The 13905-nt window shown below is 38.7% G+C and overlaps 1 protein-coding gene across 1 annotated transcript in view; it reads left to right on the top strand.

Annotated features, from left to right (window-relative positions):
* Positions 1-13905, top strand: part of LOC131992316 (transcription factor 4-like) — a 316278-nt gene that overhangs the window by 83632 nt on the left and 218741 nt on the right. The window contains exon 6 of the mRNA XM_059357855.1: positions 1388-1466. Coding sequence (XP_059213838.1) covers positions 1388-1466 — 79 coding nt within the window. The remainder of the gene's footprint in view (positions 1-1387; positions 1467-13905) is intronic.

The raw sequence follows: 13905 nt of genomic DNA on the forward strand, positions 1-13905 counted from the left end.
ACATGAATGTAAATTTCCACTTGACAGAAGCTACAATTGCAAGGCAGTAGTTCTAATTTTATATCAATCTGCCAATGACTCATGAAGTGCTGTTTGCAATTAAAATATATATATTTTTTAATAGACAGCAATATCTAAGGCAGGTCTGTAACAAAGTTGTTATAGTTAACGGAAACTAACAAAATAACGAAAACTAGAATTGAAAAAAATAAAAACAAGACCTTTAAAAAAAAAAAAAAACGAACTAAAATTATAGTGAAAATGTCCTTTGTTTTCATCTTTTTCAACTTTTTTCATACGTAAGCCTTTTTGGTTGATATGAAATCTATTTTTTCTATCCCGTTTTATGACTTAATAAACTTATTGGGGCTGAGATGGATCAGACAAAGGAAATAACGACAAAATTTATTGTGACTTTTTTTAATCTGGCACCCAACAAATACCCCATTACAAAAAAACTAAAACTAACACTAAAACTAATAAAAACTAAACACAAACTAAGCATTTTCCAAAAAATAAAAAATAAATAAAACTAGTAAACTCACTCTAAAAAATGAATTAAAACTAACTGAATTTGAAATCAAAAATTGACACTGAAATTAAAACTAAAACTAATGAAAAATCCAAAACTATTATAACCTTGGTTTGTAACTATAGTACTTCTACATGAAGAAAAAAAAGTGAGCTTTGTACTTCTCCAACCGGCAAGGCAGGTCTCAGGAAATGACTTGGTGATTTCAGTTCAGTGCATCTGAAAAAAACGGTTTATTTGCACAAAAGTTTGAGCGATAGTCCAGTTTGTAGTGCAGAGTGTGCCATTTTGGATGCAGCAATACACCACCTGCATCGTCTGCGATTCAAGTCTGGCATTTTTTATCCCTCATTTCCCGTCATATCTCAACTGTCTGTAATACAGGCTTGGAGAAGTGCTCAAAATACTTTAATATGTTGATATTTTGGAACAGATGGTAATTTGTTTTTCTTGCTGAGAGTTTGACGAGAAGATATATTCTACACTCTCATTTTTAGCCTGGCTCTGTCTAGCATCACCAACACACTAGATCCTGTTATATCTTCTGTAGTGGAGGCTAGCTGTCTCCTCTACTTCCAGTTCACTGTACATGCTAAGTTAAGCTGCCTGCCTGCTGGTTCTAGCTTCATATTTAGTGCACAACTATGAGGGTGGTGTCAATCTTCTCATCTCTTGGCAACAAAACAAATAAGCATATTTCCCTGAATGTCAAACTGTGAGTGAGTGAGCTCTGAGCAGCTGTATTATGAAGTTCTATCACCACAGATAGTACTACTGCTGGTGTACTGAAATTATTTGTATGGGAACTACGTCATAGACATATAATAAAGATAATGTTTCTCTTTTGTTTTACAGAGTTATGCAGATGGGTCTCAGTACATGGCGTCACATGACAGCATCTCACCTCCTTATGCCAACTCCAGCAGGCTAACAGGTACACAACAGACTCACAGTGTGTGTGTGTGTGTGTGTGTATGTGTGTGTGTGTGTGTTTTGTATGATTTTACAATGCGCCTTTTTCTTTCCATCAACTTTGCATTCACTACTTTGTTTGGTTTGGATCTTACAATGAGTGTGTGTGTGTGTGTATATATGTGCATGTGCGCGCATGTGTGTGTGTGTGTGTGTGTGTGTGGGTGTTGTATGATTTTACAATGCACCTTTTTTTTCCCATCAATTTTGCATTCACTACTTCGTTTGGTTTGGATCTGACTGAGAGTGTGTGTGTGTGTGTGTGTGTGTGTGTGTGTGTGCGCGCGCAGAGAATTAGTGAAACACTATCGTACACTGGAGGAGACAGGTCATCTGGCATGCGATTTCTCTCTCTCCCTCGGCCCGCTGTGTTGAAAACGCTAGGCAGTGTGTGCTCATTTACCCATGATGCTCTCTGCCTCTGGCTCTCTCCGATGTGGCGCCAGTTGTGAGCAAATGGCCACTGACACAGATAATCTGCCTCTCGCTCTCTCTCTCTCCTTCTCTCTCTCACACACACACACACACACACACACAGACATATAATCACTCAAACACACACATGCAGATGTACTTACACACACATACGCACGCGCGCACACACACACACACACACACACACACACACACACACACACACACACAGCTTAATTACCTTTGACTGGATGCATCAAATATGGAAGATGTCAGCTCTCAGCTGTCTGACTCTACCTGCTCTCTCCCTGCCTCTCTGCTCTTTTTATTTTATTTGTTGGTTTTTAATCACTTTATCTTGTGAAACATTAGATGTTAAATCTTCCATTCGTAAAGCCACAATGAGTTAACGCAATTGTCTTTACACATTTTTTGGGGTTGTGTGTTAATACATGAGAAATCAGTTCATTTATGTAGGCTACAATATTTAAAAGCAACAGGAGACAGCCCACAGTGCTTTGCAGCGGAAAAAGGGTTAGGATCTGCCACAATACAGGTAAACATGATTAAATGCTGAGAGGAGACGATCTGAGTGACTGGAAGCAGAATGAAGGAGGTGCAAATACGACTCCCAACACAGGGGCTCTATACTTGTATATACAGTCTATAGCCACAGCCATATTGACACCTAAACAAAAGTTGCCCTAGAGGAAATTTTATCATGCTTTATCTACTATAGGCGTATCCAAGAGGGCACTTTTTTTGTTGTTTTTCAAACCTGGGTGCACCAAGGAAAGCAGAAGAGTTCATGATCTTTTGGCCTGTAGAAGGAAGTTATCCCTAAGTCTTGTGGTGCAGGACCAGAAGATGCAAAGCCCTCTGCCCGATGGAAGCAGGCAGAAGACTTTTTAGTTTGGTCTCTTATAACCCGAGGAGGAATCCTTCTTCCTATACCACAGGGTGTACACTCTAAGAAAAGATTCAGGAGGTTAGTTAGTATGACTTAAAAACATGAGCTTTTTCAGCATAAAAAATACAATTTGTTACATGTCCATTGTTTTATTAAGTTGATAACTTATTTCAAGTCAATCAAAATTAAAAGATGTCATAACTCGGAAATCTATTTATTTTTGATAAGCATGTATGCCTTCACTTAACAAGGAAAAGTATTAAGGTAATGAAACGTAATATTGTAGTACAATATGTCTAACTTAAGTGAAATAAGTTACTTATACTCAATAAAATTGAGGTAACAATTTGCATGGACTTTGCTGAGTAGAAAGAAAGTAAAATAAAAGAGTCGCAGCAACTTAAATAGAGTAATATGACCACTTATTAACACTAAAACTTTGATATAAAACTTGAGTTGGTTCAACATAATTAAGCTTGTAGAGGACAAAAGAAATCATGTTGGTTGTACTAGACTATTTGAGTTAGTCCAGCTATAAAAGTCTCATGAGTAATACTCAATAATGTGTTAGTTGGAATTACGTAAAAAGATAAATGCAAATTGTTACATTTTAACGAACAAATTAACATTTTTTTAAAAAGTAGAGCCAGTGTAATTTTTTTAGAGTTGTCCATTGATAGCAGATCCATCCTGGTGATGTGCTGGGCAGATCTGACTACCTTCTGTAGAGCCTTACGGTTAAAGGTGTTGACACTGCCAAACCAGGTGGCGATGCAACCGGTCAGGATAGTCTAGGTGGTCCGCCTTTAGAAGTTGCAGAGTATCCTGGATCCACGTTAAACCTCCTCAGCCTGCAGAGGAAGAAGAGCTGCATCTTGCAGTCTTGGTGATGGCGTCCATGTTGCAAGGCCAGGTCTGGTCCTCAGTGATGTGGACTGTGAGAACCTGAAACTGCTGATTCTCTCCACCAAAGTCCAGTTGATGGAGATGAGGGGTTTCCTGTCATCCATAATCAGCTCTCTAGTTTTGTTGATGTTGAGACGGAGGTTGTTGTCCGGTAGCAAGATGGCACCAGGGCTCGGACAATACCATCTCTGGCTTTTGTAAACTTGGAAGCATACTGTTGTTTAAAATACAATTTTATGCTGAACTAAGGTTTCTAGACTGAACCATGAATACACCACAGCCCCCAAAGTTTTTCATTGTATCTCCAAGTCTTTAAGTTTTTGAGAAAAAAGTTTGAATTTGTGCAAACAAATTGCCTTCAGTTCTGTGTGTGCAAGTAAGATTCTCTTTCAGCGTCACAAGCTGTTACTTGAATCATCTCAAACAAAACTAAACAAAAATGAGAAAAATAAATAAACAACTAAAACCAAAGAAAAGAAATGCTAAACTTCAGAATTGTGGGCCTCCGCTAGAATGATCCATCGTGTGTGCGATGTGTTGTGACAGTGTTGTGATCATGGTATGTAGCTGTGTGGCAGAGAGGGAAGAGACGACGCAGAGTCAGGAATGGAAATATTGTATTCTTCATCTGGCACACGGGAGCCGCAATTTACTTTGATAATGATAACACTAAGAGACAGAGACAGCCAGAGATATGGAACACACACACACACACACACACACACACACACATCCTTGTACTTCTTTCCATGGCCCCTTACCTAGGGCTGGGCGATATGGACCAAAAGTCATATCCCAATATATTTAGGCTGAATATCGATGTATGATATATATCCTGATATTTTTTAAGGCAAAGTGAGAGCAAATGTTCAGTCAAAGTCAAATATGACATGTCACAAGTAGTTTTATTGAAACCATTTATTTAAGTGAACATAAATACTGTATAACAACAGGAGTACCTTTTTTAAAAAAAATCTAAACTCCAAAAAGTGCACATTTTAAATAAAAAAAAACAGCTTAAATAAAAGCTACAGCTTGCCTGGAGTAAGGATCACAGTGCAAATTTGAACTATATCGATATATGCGACATGGTCTAATTCCATATCACATCTAAAAATATATCGATGTATATCTTTTATATCGATATATCGCCCAGCCCTACCCTTACCATAACCTAAACCTAATTGTAACCATAACCTTAAAACCAAGTCCTTACTCTTTAATAGGCCTTGTAAGAAGTGAAGACTGGCCGAAATGTCCTCACTTCCCAATGATGTCCTCACTCTTTTGGTTAACAACTTGGTCCTCACTATGTAGGAAGAACAAGAAACACACACACACACACACACACACACACACACACACACACACACACACACACACACACACACACAAACACACATACACACCACCCCTTCACTTTGTACCTTTTCTGATCTGAGTAAATCACATTTTCTTCTTTGTCTGTTGGCTTTTCTCTTCTTTGTGTGCCCTTGGTGGTTAAACGCAGCATTTCAGTATAAATACTAAAAACCACAGAGCTTTCTGTGATATCAGTGAATGTGTACTAAGTGCCAGAGTGACCCTGTCTTACTTCTTTTCACAAGAATGGCCTCACACATGGAGAGGAGAAAATATTCCTAAGCTTTTACTTGACATTCACCTGTATTGGAAGCACCAAACTATTGTGATATGCTTCAGAACATTTTGAGGAAAATAAGGATGTGACCCTCTGAGGAGAAAAAGTTACTTGTACAAGATAGTAGTAGGCCTGCCATGAAAACTACTTTTTGTTTTAGGATATGTTGTCATTTTAAGACTATTTTATGAAATTGATGTAAAGATAATATTATAGCATAATGATGCAAGTGCACTCTTACAAAGAGCAATTGACTTTCATTTTTTTAAGAATATTCAGACATTGGAATTGAAATTTAATTAAAAAATAAAAAGAACAAATGAATACAATTAAACCACACGACCAAAACATAAAAGAAATGGACTCTGTTTACTGCACTACTCAAATATTAAGCATTTGGAACAGGGGTAGGGAGAGTCATTCATTTCTAAACAGCTAATCCCCTGCGTTTTATTCTGGCAAATTCCTTGCTAACAATATTGGTGACATTCTTATGTAAGCAAACATCTTACGATATATGGGTGGAAGGTCATGGATATATGACCATGGTAATTTTTGCTGAGTTGAAACAGGATCTCCAACCTAAACGACAGAATAGGTTGTCTGTTAATACCACCCAAAACTGCCCATGTAAGCATTTCATTGGCAAAGAGCGGAGTGTTTCTAAAATCACCATGCAAATCATTAAACATAAACGTGTGGTTTGCTGTTCCATTGAATTTAGGCTACAAAACCACTGACCTAGGTTAAGGGTTTCTGGTTAGGCGTTATAAAAGACAGTTTAAAGAGTAAATAAATGCACGTCATTCCAGAAGTGAAGTAGTTATGAGGACAATGTGACTGCTGGAAGTGACATAGTAATGTGAAAATTAGGGCCGGGACTTTAACTAATTAATTAAGATTAATTAATTACACAAAAATGAACGTGTTAAAAAATGTTATGCATTTTAATCACAATTATTTTTGCAATTAATCGAGTTCATATAGTTAGTTATTCTATGTTGCTGTTGCTAAGGCATTGCAAGTTTGTTGCCTCCGCATTTTAGGTCATCTCTAAGATGTTGCTCGGTGGTTATCGTGTAGTTGTAGGCATCATGGAGGAAACCAATGTATTGCTGCAGATGGGGACTCCAATAAATCATGTTTTAACCAAGGCCCACCCTCAAAATGTTATGCCTGTTTACGTGCACGCTGTATTAAGTACATGTCCACCGATTTTTGTTGCTGTCCACAGCCATTTCATGTGGCACTACTTTTTCTGGACCCACGGTTAAAAAGAAGTGGTGCCAAATAAAGCAGGTTGGGTAAGTACCTCATACAACCCCTCTGAACTATCCCTTTAAAGCATTTATCTCAACGTTTTGGAAACGTGTCATCAAAGCAGTCAGTTTGCAGGTAATGTGAGCTGAACATGTCAACCACACACTTAATGAAACATCTGAGCGGGAGCAGTGAGTTCAGATAATTCTCAGTATTTATTGTACTTGTCACCTGAAATGACCTCAAACTAAAAGAAGAAAGAAACACCGCAGAGTTTAATGAACCAAACCTGAACATGTTGAGTGTTTGCAGCCTCTCTCTCTCTCTCTCTCTCTCTCCCTCTCTCTCCCCCTCTCTAACCTTGTCTGTCTTTCTTAACCCCCCCACCATCAGATTAGAGTGATGTTATGCTCTAGATAATCAGCGAAGGGATTAGTGTCATCTCAGCGACCCCACTAGATTAATCTGCCGACACACACACACACACACACACACACACACACACACACACACACACGGAAAAGCAATCAGGGAATGTGTGTGTGTTTCCTGCAGAAATGTGTGTAAACGTGGACTTGCACTTACATATATGTTTATATAAGTACATGTGCAGTTGTGTGGATGCTTCTGTGTGATGCATGAATGTGTGTGTGTGTGTGTGTGTGTGTGTGTGTGTGTGTGTGCGTGTGAATGTTTAACTGTAATGATTATTGGGTCTGTGTGTGAATTTGTGAAGCAAGCTTCTGTCGGAGTGTTTGTGGGTTTGTGGTGTGTGTGTGTGTGTGTGTGTGTGTGTGTGTGTGTGTTTCTGTGCAAGTTGGCAGGTTACTGTGTCAGTATCTGAGTGTGTGATGTAAGCTCCTTTATAAATGCAGTTTTATGTGGTTAGATGTTGGTGTGTGTGTCTGTGTATGTGTGTGTGTGTGTGTAAATGAGTGTATTTGCACTTGTGCTTGAGTGTTTCAATGTGTGTGTTCATGTTCATTTAGTCATTTGTTGTGTCCGTACCTAAGAGTGTGATGCTGGCTTTCATGTTCATATGTCTGCTGTGTGTGTGTATATTGTGTGTGTGTGTGTGTGTGTGTGTGTACAGTTTGTGCGTAAATGATGAGGTATTATGTGATTCTAGCTTTCATGTGTGTACATGTGGTTATACAGTGTATGTGTGTGTGTGTGTATATCTACCTGTGTGTAGTTGTTTGCAGAGCAGGTGCACCACCCTGAACCCCCCCACCCCCGTAACTGTCACCTACATAGTAAATGAGAGGCTCAGTGGTTTCAGCTTGTAAGCACATTCTGTTCTGTTATAAATAAACGATCTGATGTGGCTTCAGTCTGATTCTGATGCACAGCAGCTTCTACTGCTTTCATTCTGTCATCTCAAAACTTTCTCCAAAGAAACACGGATCATGTTTCATTCAGGCTGCAGTTTGTATCAAAAAGCAACCTCAAAAACCTCTTTCAAAGGTCATTATTATTAACTAGTGGTCGACCTATACAGGTTTTTTAAGGCCGATGGTGATACTGATAATTTTTTTCAGTCTTAACTGATCCTGATATGTGCTGCCGTTTTTTTTGGGCCGATTCTTGAAGCCGAAATTGCATTCCATTTACATGATAAAAATGACACAATGATACCAAAGTTACACAAGTCTCATTTTAAACAAAAAAAGAAACATTTTTTAACAAAACAAACAAAACATATTAACAGTTTGATGGCAAATATATACCGATATATCGGTCGACCTCTATTATTAACCCTCTGAATTCAAAGTACTTGAAACACTTCAATGTGTTGTTGTGTTTTTGCTGCAACATTTAAGTCCTTCACCTCTATAGAAACAGCACTATTGTGGTTAGAAGTGCAGAGAACTCCAAAATGTCTTTTTATGTTTGTGCATTATAAAAATCTGAAAAATCTATATACATAACATTTTTAAAAGTCCACAAGTGTTACCGATATTGAAAAAAAGTGGACTTGACATATTACATTTTTACAACATCAACCTGTCTTGTCCTCTCCTCTCTTCTCTGTGTAAGACTTGTTCTTAGCCAAGTCATTCAGGCTTGCTTCCCAGTTACACTGAGGAGCACAGAATTCAACGTTTTCTACAGGGACTGTTTAGTGCAAAAGCTTTATTTTCAATGTCATTTTAAACACGACATGTAGAATTAAGTAATTGTGATGAAATCTCACTATGTTATAAGCTTCTTCTTTTTGGTTACTTCTCCTGATGGAAGCATGAAAAAACAATGATAGTGTCTGTTTCTTGATGATAAACGGTGTGTTTTTGGCATTTAAAAAAAAAGACCCAACGTGCTTCAGACCCACCGGTTGTTTACTGCACCAAAATGTTGTAACAAATTGCTGTAAGAAAACAGCCAAATTGTGACAGTAACATACTGTTTTCCATTAAAGGTATTGTACTGTATAAAACAATGCATTCTGGGCAAAATGTGAAGGTAGCTTGCCGTTTCCCATAAAATGTATGATATATACATGTTTTAGTCTACTGTAAAAATCAATGAAATGCAGGATTTTACTTTAATTCAGTATGTGGTTTTATCACAGTAACATACTGTAAAGAAGATAACAGGAGAGGAACTGTAAAATTAACAGCAGAATGCAACCCTGCTGCCAGTAGACAATTGTTGAACCTGGTCTCACAGGAATCCGTGGAATAGCCACGGAATCACTCAAATTTCCGTGAAACTGACACGGATTTCGCTACAATGTAAGTTAATGACAGTCATATCCCGTGGCTATTCCATGGATATTTTTTCCTATTGGTTTGTTCCAAGTCACGTGACTTTCAAGGTCCCGGCGGTCAGAACAAAAAAAAAGGGGACAGTTCTCTCATTTTTAGTGAAAAAAATAAATATTTTGACTTTGCATAAAAATGGATTTTGATCACATTTCTAGCGAGAAATATATGTTTTATTTTCCAAATATTCACTCAGTGAATGTACATAATCACTTTGTATGTTGGAATAGCCACGGGATATGACTGTCATTAACTTGCATTGTAGCGAAATCCGTGTCAGTTTCACGGAAATTTGAGTTATTCCATGGCTATTCCACTGATTTTTTAGTTAAGCAAATCCGTGGGTATTTCACGGATTCCTGTGAGACCAGGTTGCAATCGTTTCATCAACAGAGCACATTTAACAGAAATGCACAGTATATTAAGAACTCGTATAAACCTGATGATCTTGGCTCCCTCCTCCTCCTCTTGTTGTTTTTGTTGAAATGTAGTGAGTCAGCCGTCTGTCTCACCTCTGTGTGACCTTATTAATGAGTGTTGAGCCACGAGGCTGGACCCCCTCTGAGGAGGTCACATCTGGACACTTTATATAGAAATACATATCTCTCTCTCTCTCCCTCTCTCTATCTTTTCTTCTGTCTGTCTCTCCAAAATGTGTTCAGTCTCTGGGTTTTCCCTTTAATCCTTTCTCATCTTTTTTCTCTCTTGATTTGCACTTGATTATCATGTTTTTCCTTTTTCGACTGTTACTCTCCTTCAACACTTCTTCTCCACTCATGTCCTTTTCTCCTCTTCCTGTCCTTCTCTCTGTTTGAGTCCCTACCCCTCATCTCTTCTTCATCATCCTCTCCTCCTCTCACCCATCTCTCCTCCATGGAGACCAGGCCCTCCTGTCTCCCTCTCTACCCCAGCAGCCCCTCACCTCAGCTGGGTGTGGTGCCAAGGTCGCCCCCCCTGTCCCTCCCTGCTGGGTCTGGGTTTCTGTGCGCTGAATATTTAAACATAAAGGAGAGCAGATGAAATTAGATGAAATTAGATGAGATGAGATGGAACGAGAGGAGAAAATGCCTAATGGATAAGGCACTGGCCTCCTAAGCCAGGGATTGTGGGTTCAAGTCCCATCTGGGGTAAATAATAGAGCTGTGACTGAAAAAAAAAATGCTTTTCTTCTTCTCTTCTTCAATGTAAAGTACTCCTGTAGCGATCAGTTGGCTTTTAAAGTTATGTACTTACTTGATTCCTTTGGTCTAAGCCAGGGATGGGCAACTGGAGGCCCGGGGGCCGCATACGGCCTGCACCCTCACTTGAAGTGGCCCTCAGTACAACTACATGCATTTGAGCATGAAATCTTAAAAGCGCAGTGTGAAAATGCACAAAATGACTTCTTGCAATTAATGTTGGTCTGCTGTTCTTGCACTGAAAACAAAAAAAAAATCACAGTAAGTGGTTATATTTTATTTGCTTCAAACCTTTTTCTATTCCTATTTATACTGTTATACATGCATTTGAGCATGAAATATGTTAAGTTACTGCATATTAAAAATTGTAGTTTCATCATATCTGGTTAAGTGCACGGCCCTTATGTGGCCCTGTGGTAGTGAACATGAAAAATTGTGGCCCCCTCCAGCATTTAAGTTGCCCATCCCTGGTCTAAGGCTAGCACCTTCAGGTTGAATGCACTTATTGTAAGTCACTTTGGACAAAAGTGTCAGCTAAATGACATGTAATGTAAAGAAAAGAGGAACTCTGAGCAACCATTGTTGGCAACTTGGTCCTTCAGACTAAATCTACTCGTGTCAGTATGTTTGACTTAGTAATTTCAACTGCTGGTCCATTGTGGCAGCGTGCAGAAAGTCAGTGGAGAAGTTGGATCAGACAGACATGGCGTCTTGCCTTCAGTGGACACACCAACAGTGTTTCAGAGCAGACAATACTGCTCAATTTCTTTATATATTTTTTTTGTTATTCAAATTTGTTGTTTCACAACACATTTTTCTGTGGTGTAGAAAATTCCGATCACATATATATTTTTGCTTTACCCAGACTTCAAAATGTGCATAAAACAGGGGATTGAAGTGGACCTAATGCTATTTTATCATACATTTTAAAACATAGATATAAAATATCTAATACTAATATTATATTGTTTGGATTAAAATGTCATTATAGGGTGATTTTAGAGCCAAATTACAACAGCACAATACAACAATAGATTAAACCAGGTCAATCGGTGCAATGAATTTAAATCTATAATAATAAGAATAAAATACATCAAATAATTTCTTTTTTACTCCTTCATTTCCTGCTCCGCCCTCCGTGATTCTGAGTCTATTGTCCCGGCTGATGGAAACTGAACTGCCACTGTCTCATTCTCAGAGTATTTTGAATGGATGTCATGCATTGATTAGTGCTGCATTGACTTCAGTGCATTAACACGGACGCACAATGTAAGCCACTGCAGAGTATTTAGTATATTATTGTTTTGAAGGGGCTGTGTATCACACGTAAATTGTCTGTGTAATTAGATCTGACATAGTAATAATAGGTCTCGTCAAGGCGAGAGGGCGGAGGGTGGAGATGTAAAACGTACACTGTGAAAGCGGCGGTTCATCGGGGAGCACTTGGGGGTTCCTGAGCAGGGAGGGGGAAATGTCTTGGAGTATTTTTAGGTTTCTTGAAGAACTGTCAGAGTCAATTATCAGTTTTTGAAAAGGCCAGTAAAGGAAATTGTGAAGCTTTAATTCTGGAGGCAGTTGGTGAGATTTGGATGTTTTCCACTTCTTCCATGAATAAACACTTTATGTCAATGTCTCGCTCTTAAAGAAACAGTACTAATGATAAATACCTGTTACTTTTCAGAGTGGTCTGTTTTTACCTACCTATGTGTATTCAGATCCCTTACTTAAGTAAAAGTACTAATACTACACTGTGAAATTATTCCACTACAGTAAAAGTCCTGCATTCAAAACTTACTGAAGTAAAAGTATAAAAGTATCAGCATCAGAATGTACTTAAAGTATCAAAAGTAACTTGTTATGCAGAATGGACCCACTCAAATTGTTTTATATATTCTAAATATATGATTAGATTACAATTATTGATGCATTTATGTAAGCAGTGTTTTACTGCAAGGTAGGGCTTATTTTAATTATTTAATTACATCATGTGGTTTTATTCATGAACATGCGTAATCACTTTTGATCAAATTTTAATGTTAAATCTCGACCTGAAAAGTAACTAAAGCTTTCAGCTAAATGTAGTGGAGTATAAGTATAAAGTTAGAAATGTGGAAATACTCAGGTAAAGTAAAAGTATCTCAAAATTGTAATTAAGTACAGTACTTGAGTAAATGTACTTAGTTACATTCCAAACTTCGTCACATTCGGAAATACTTGATGCAGGTTGTTCAACAAGTAGCTTTATCAGGTTTGCAAACCTTGATCGCCCAAATCAGAAGGAACTTCCCATCATCTAATGTTGTAGAGCTCCTGCAGCTAAAACAGCCAAACACTGGACCAAGTCCTTCTATTTGGAACATAACTGGCCTCTGAATGGGTTAAAATTGCCTCATGTGATGGATTCTCCATCTCTCTAGGGAAAGAGGACATAATGAAAAACTCACTTTTTTAGTGCGTGTGCACATGTTATTGGGTGGCTGGATTCAACCAGATTTGGCTTCCCTTCCTCTGTTACATGCAGACTCATTAGAATATACTGCCCCGCATCTGAGTTTCTCCTCTCATGACTTGAGAACTACCTTTGCACTTTATGCTCGGCAAGCCAATCAGAGCAGACTGGACTTTTTCGGAAGGGTTCTTAAAGAGACAGGAGGTAAAATGGAGCATACAGGTGTAGTCAGACAGACAGTGGGAGAACAAGTATGTGTTTCTTGGACATTAAATCATTAAAATAGAAACCCAAAGTACAGGATTAACCTGGAAATGTGCATGTGTCCCCTTTGAACCTTGCTAAGGGTCTACTTTCATGCTAGATCACCTGTATCGAATATAGAAATTCATCCAATAGTTGTTGAGATATTTCAGTCTGGAGCGACTGACCGTCTGTCTGTCTGTCTGTCTGTCTCCATCTTCTGTCATCCATCCAGATGAGGCCTCTAGAGACCAAGTCCGGGTCATTCATGTTACACAGTGTGTGTGTGTGTGTGTGTGTGTGTGTGTGTGTATGTATGTGTGTTTTCCTGCTTCTGTGTGTGTGTGTGTCCTTTATCTTTCTATCTCTGTATGTCTCTGCTGCTATGTGTGTGTACAACTCGTGTTTGTGTGTGTGTGTGTGTGCGTGCGTGCGTGCGTGCGTGTGTGTGTGTGTGTGTGTGTGTGTGTGTATATATGTGTGTGTGTGTGTGTGTGTGTGTGTGTGTGTGACAGACTGTGAAATGGTGCGTAGTAGCACCTGGGCCCTTCAGTGTTGATTGATCGGCTTGGTCATGTGGAAGAGTCCCATCTGGCCAGCCACGCTACGGTGTGTGTGTGTGTGTGTGTGTGTGTTT

Source organism: Centropristis striata, chromosome 19, assembly GCF_030273125.1.
Source record: "Centropristis striata isolate RG_2023a ecotype Rhode Island chromosome 19, C.striata_1.0, whole genome shotgun sequence".
NCBI lineage: Eukaryota > Metazoa > Chordata > Actinopteri > Perciformes > Serranidae > Centropristis > Centropristis striata.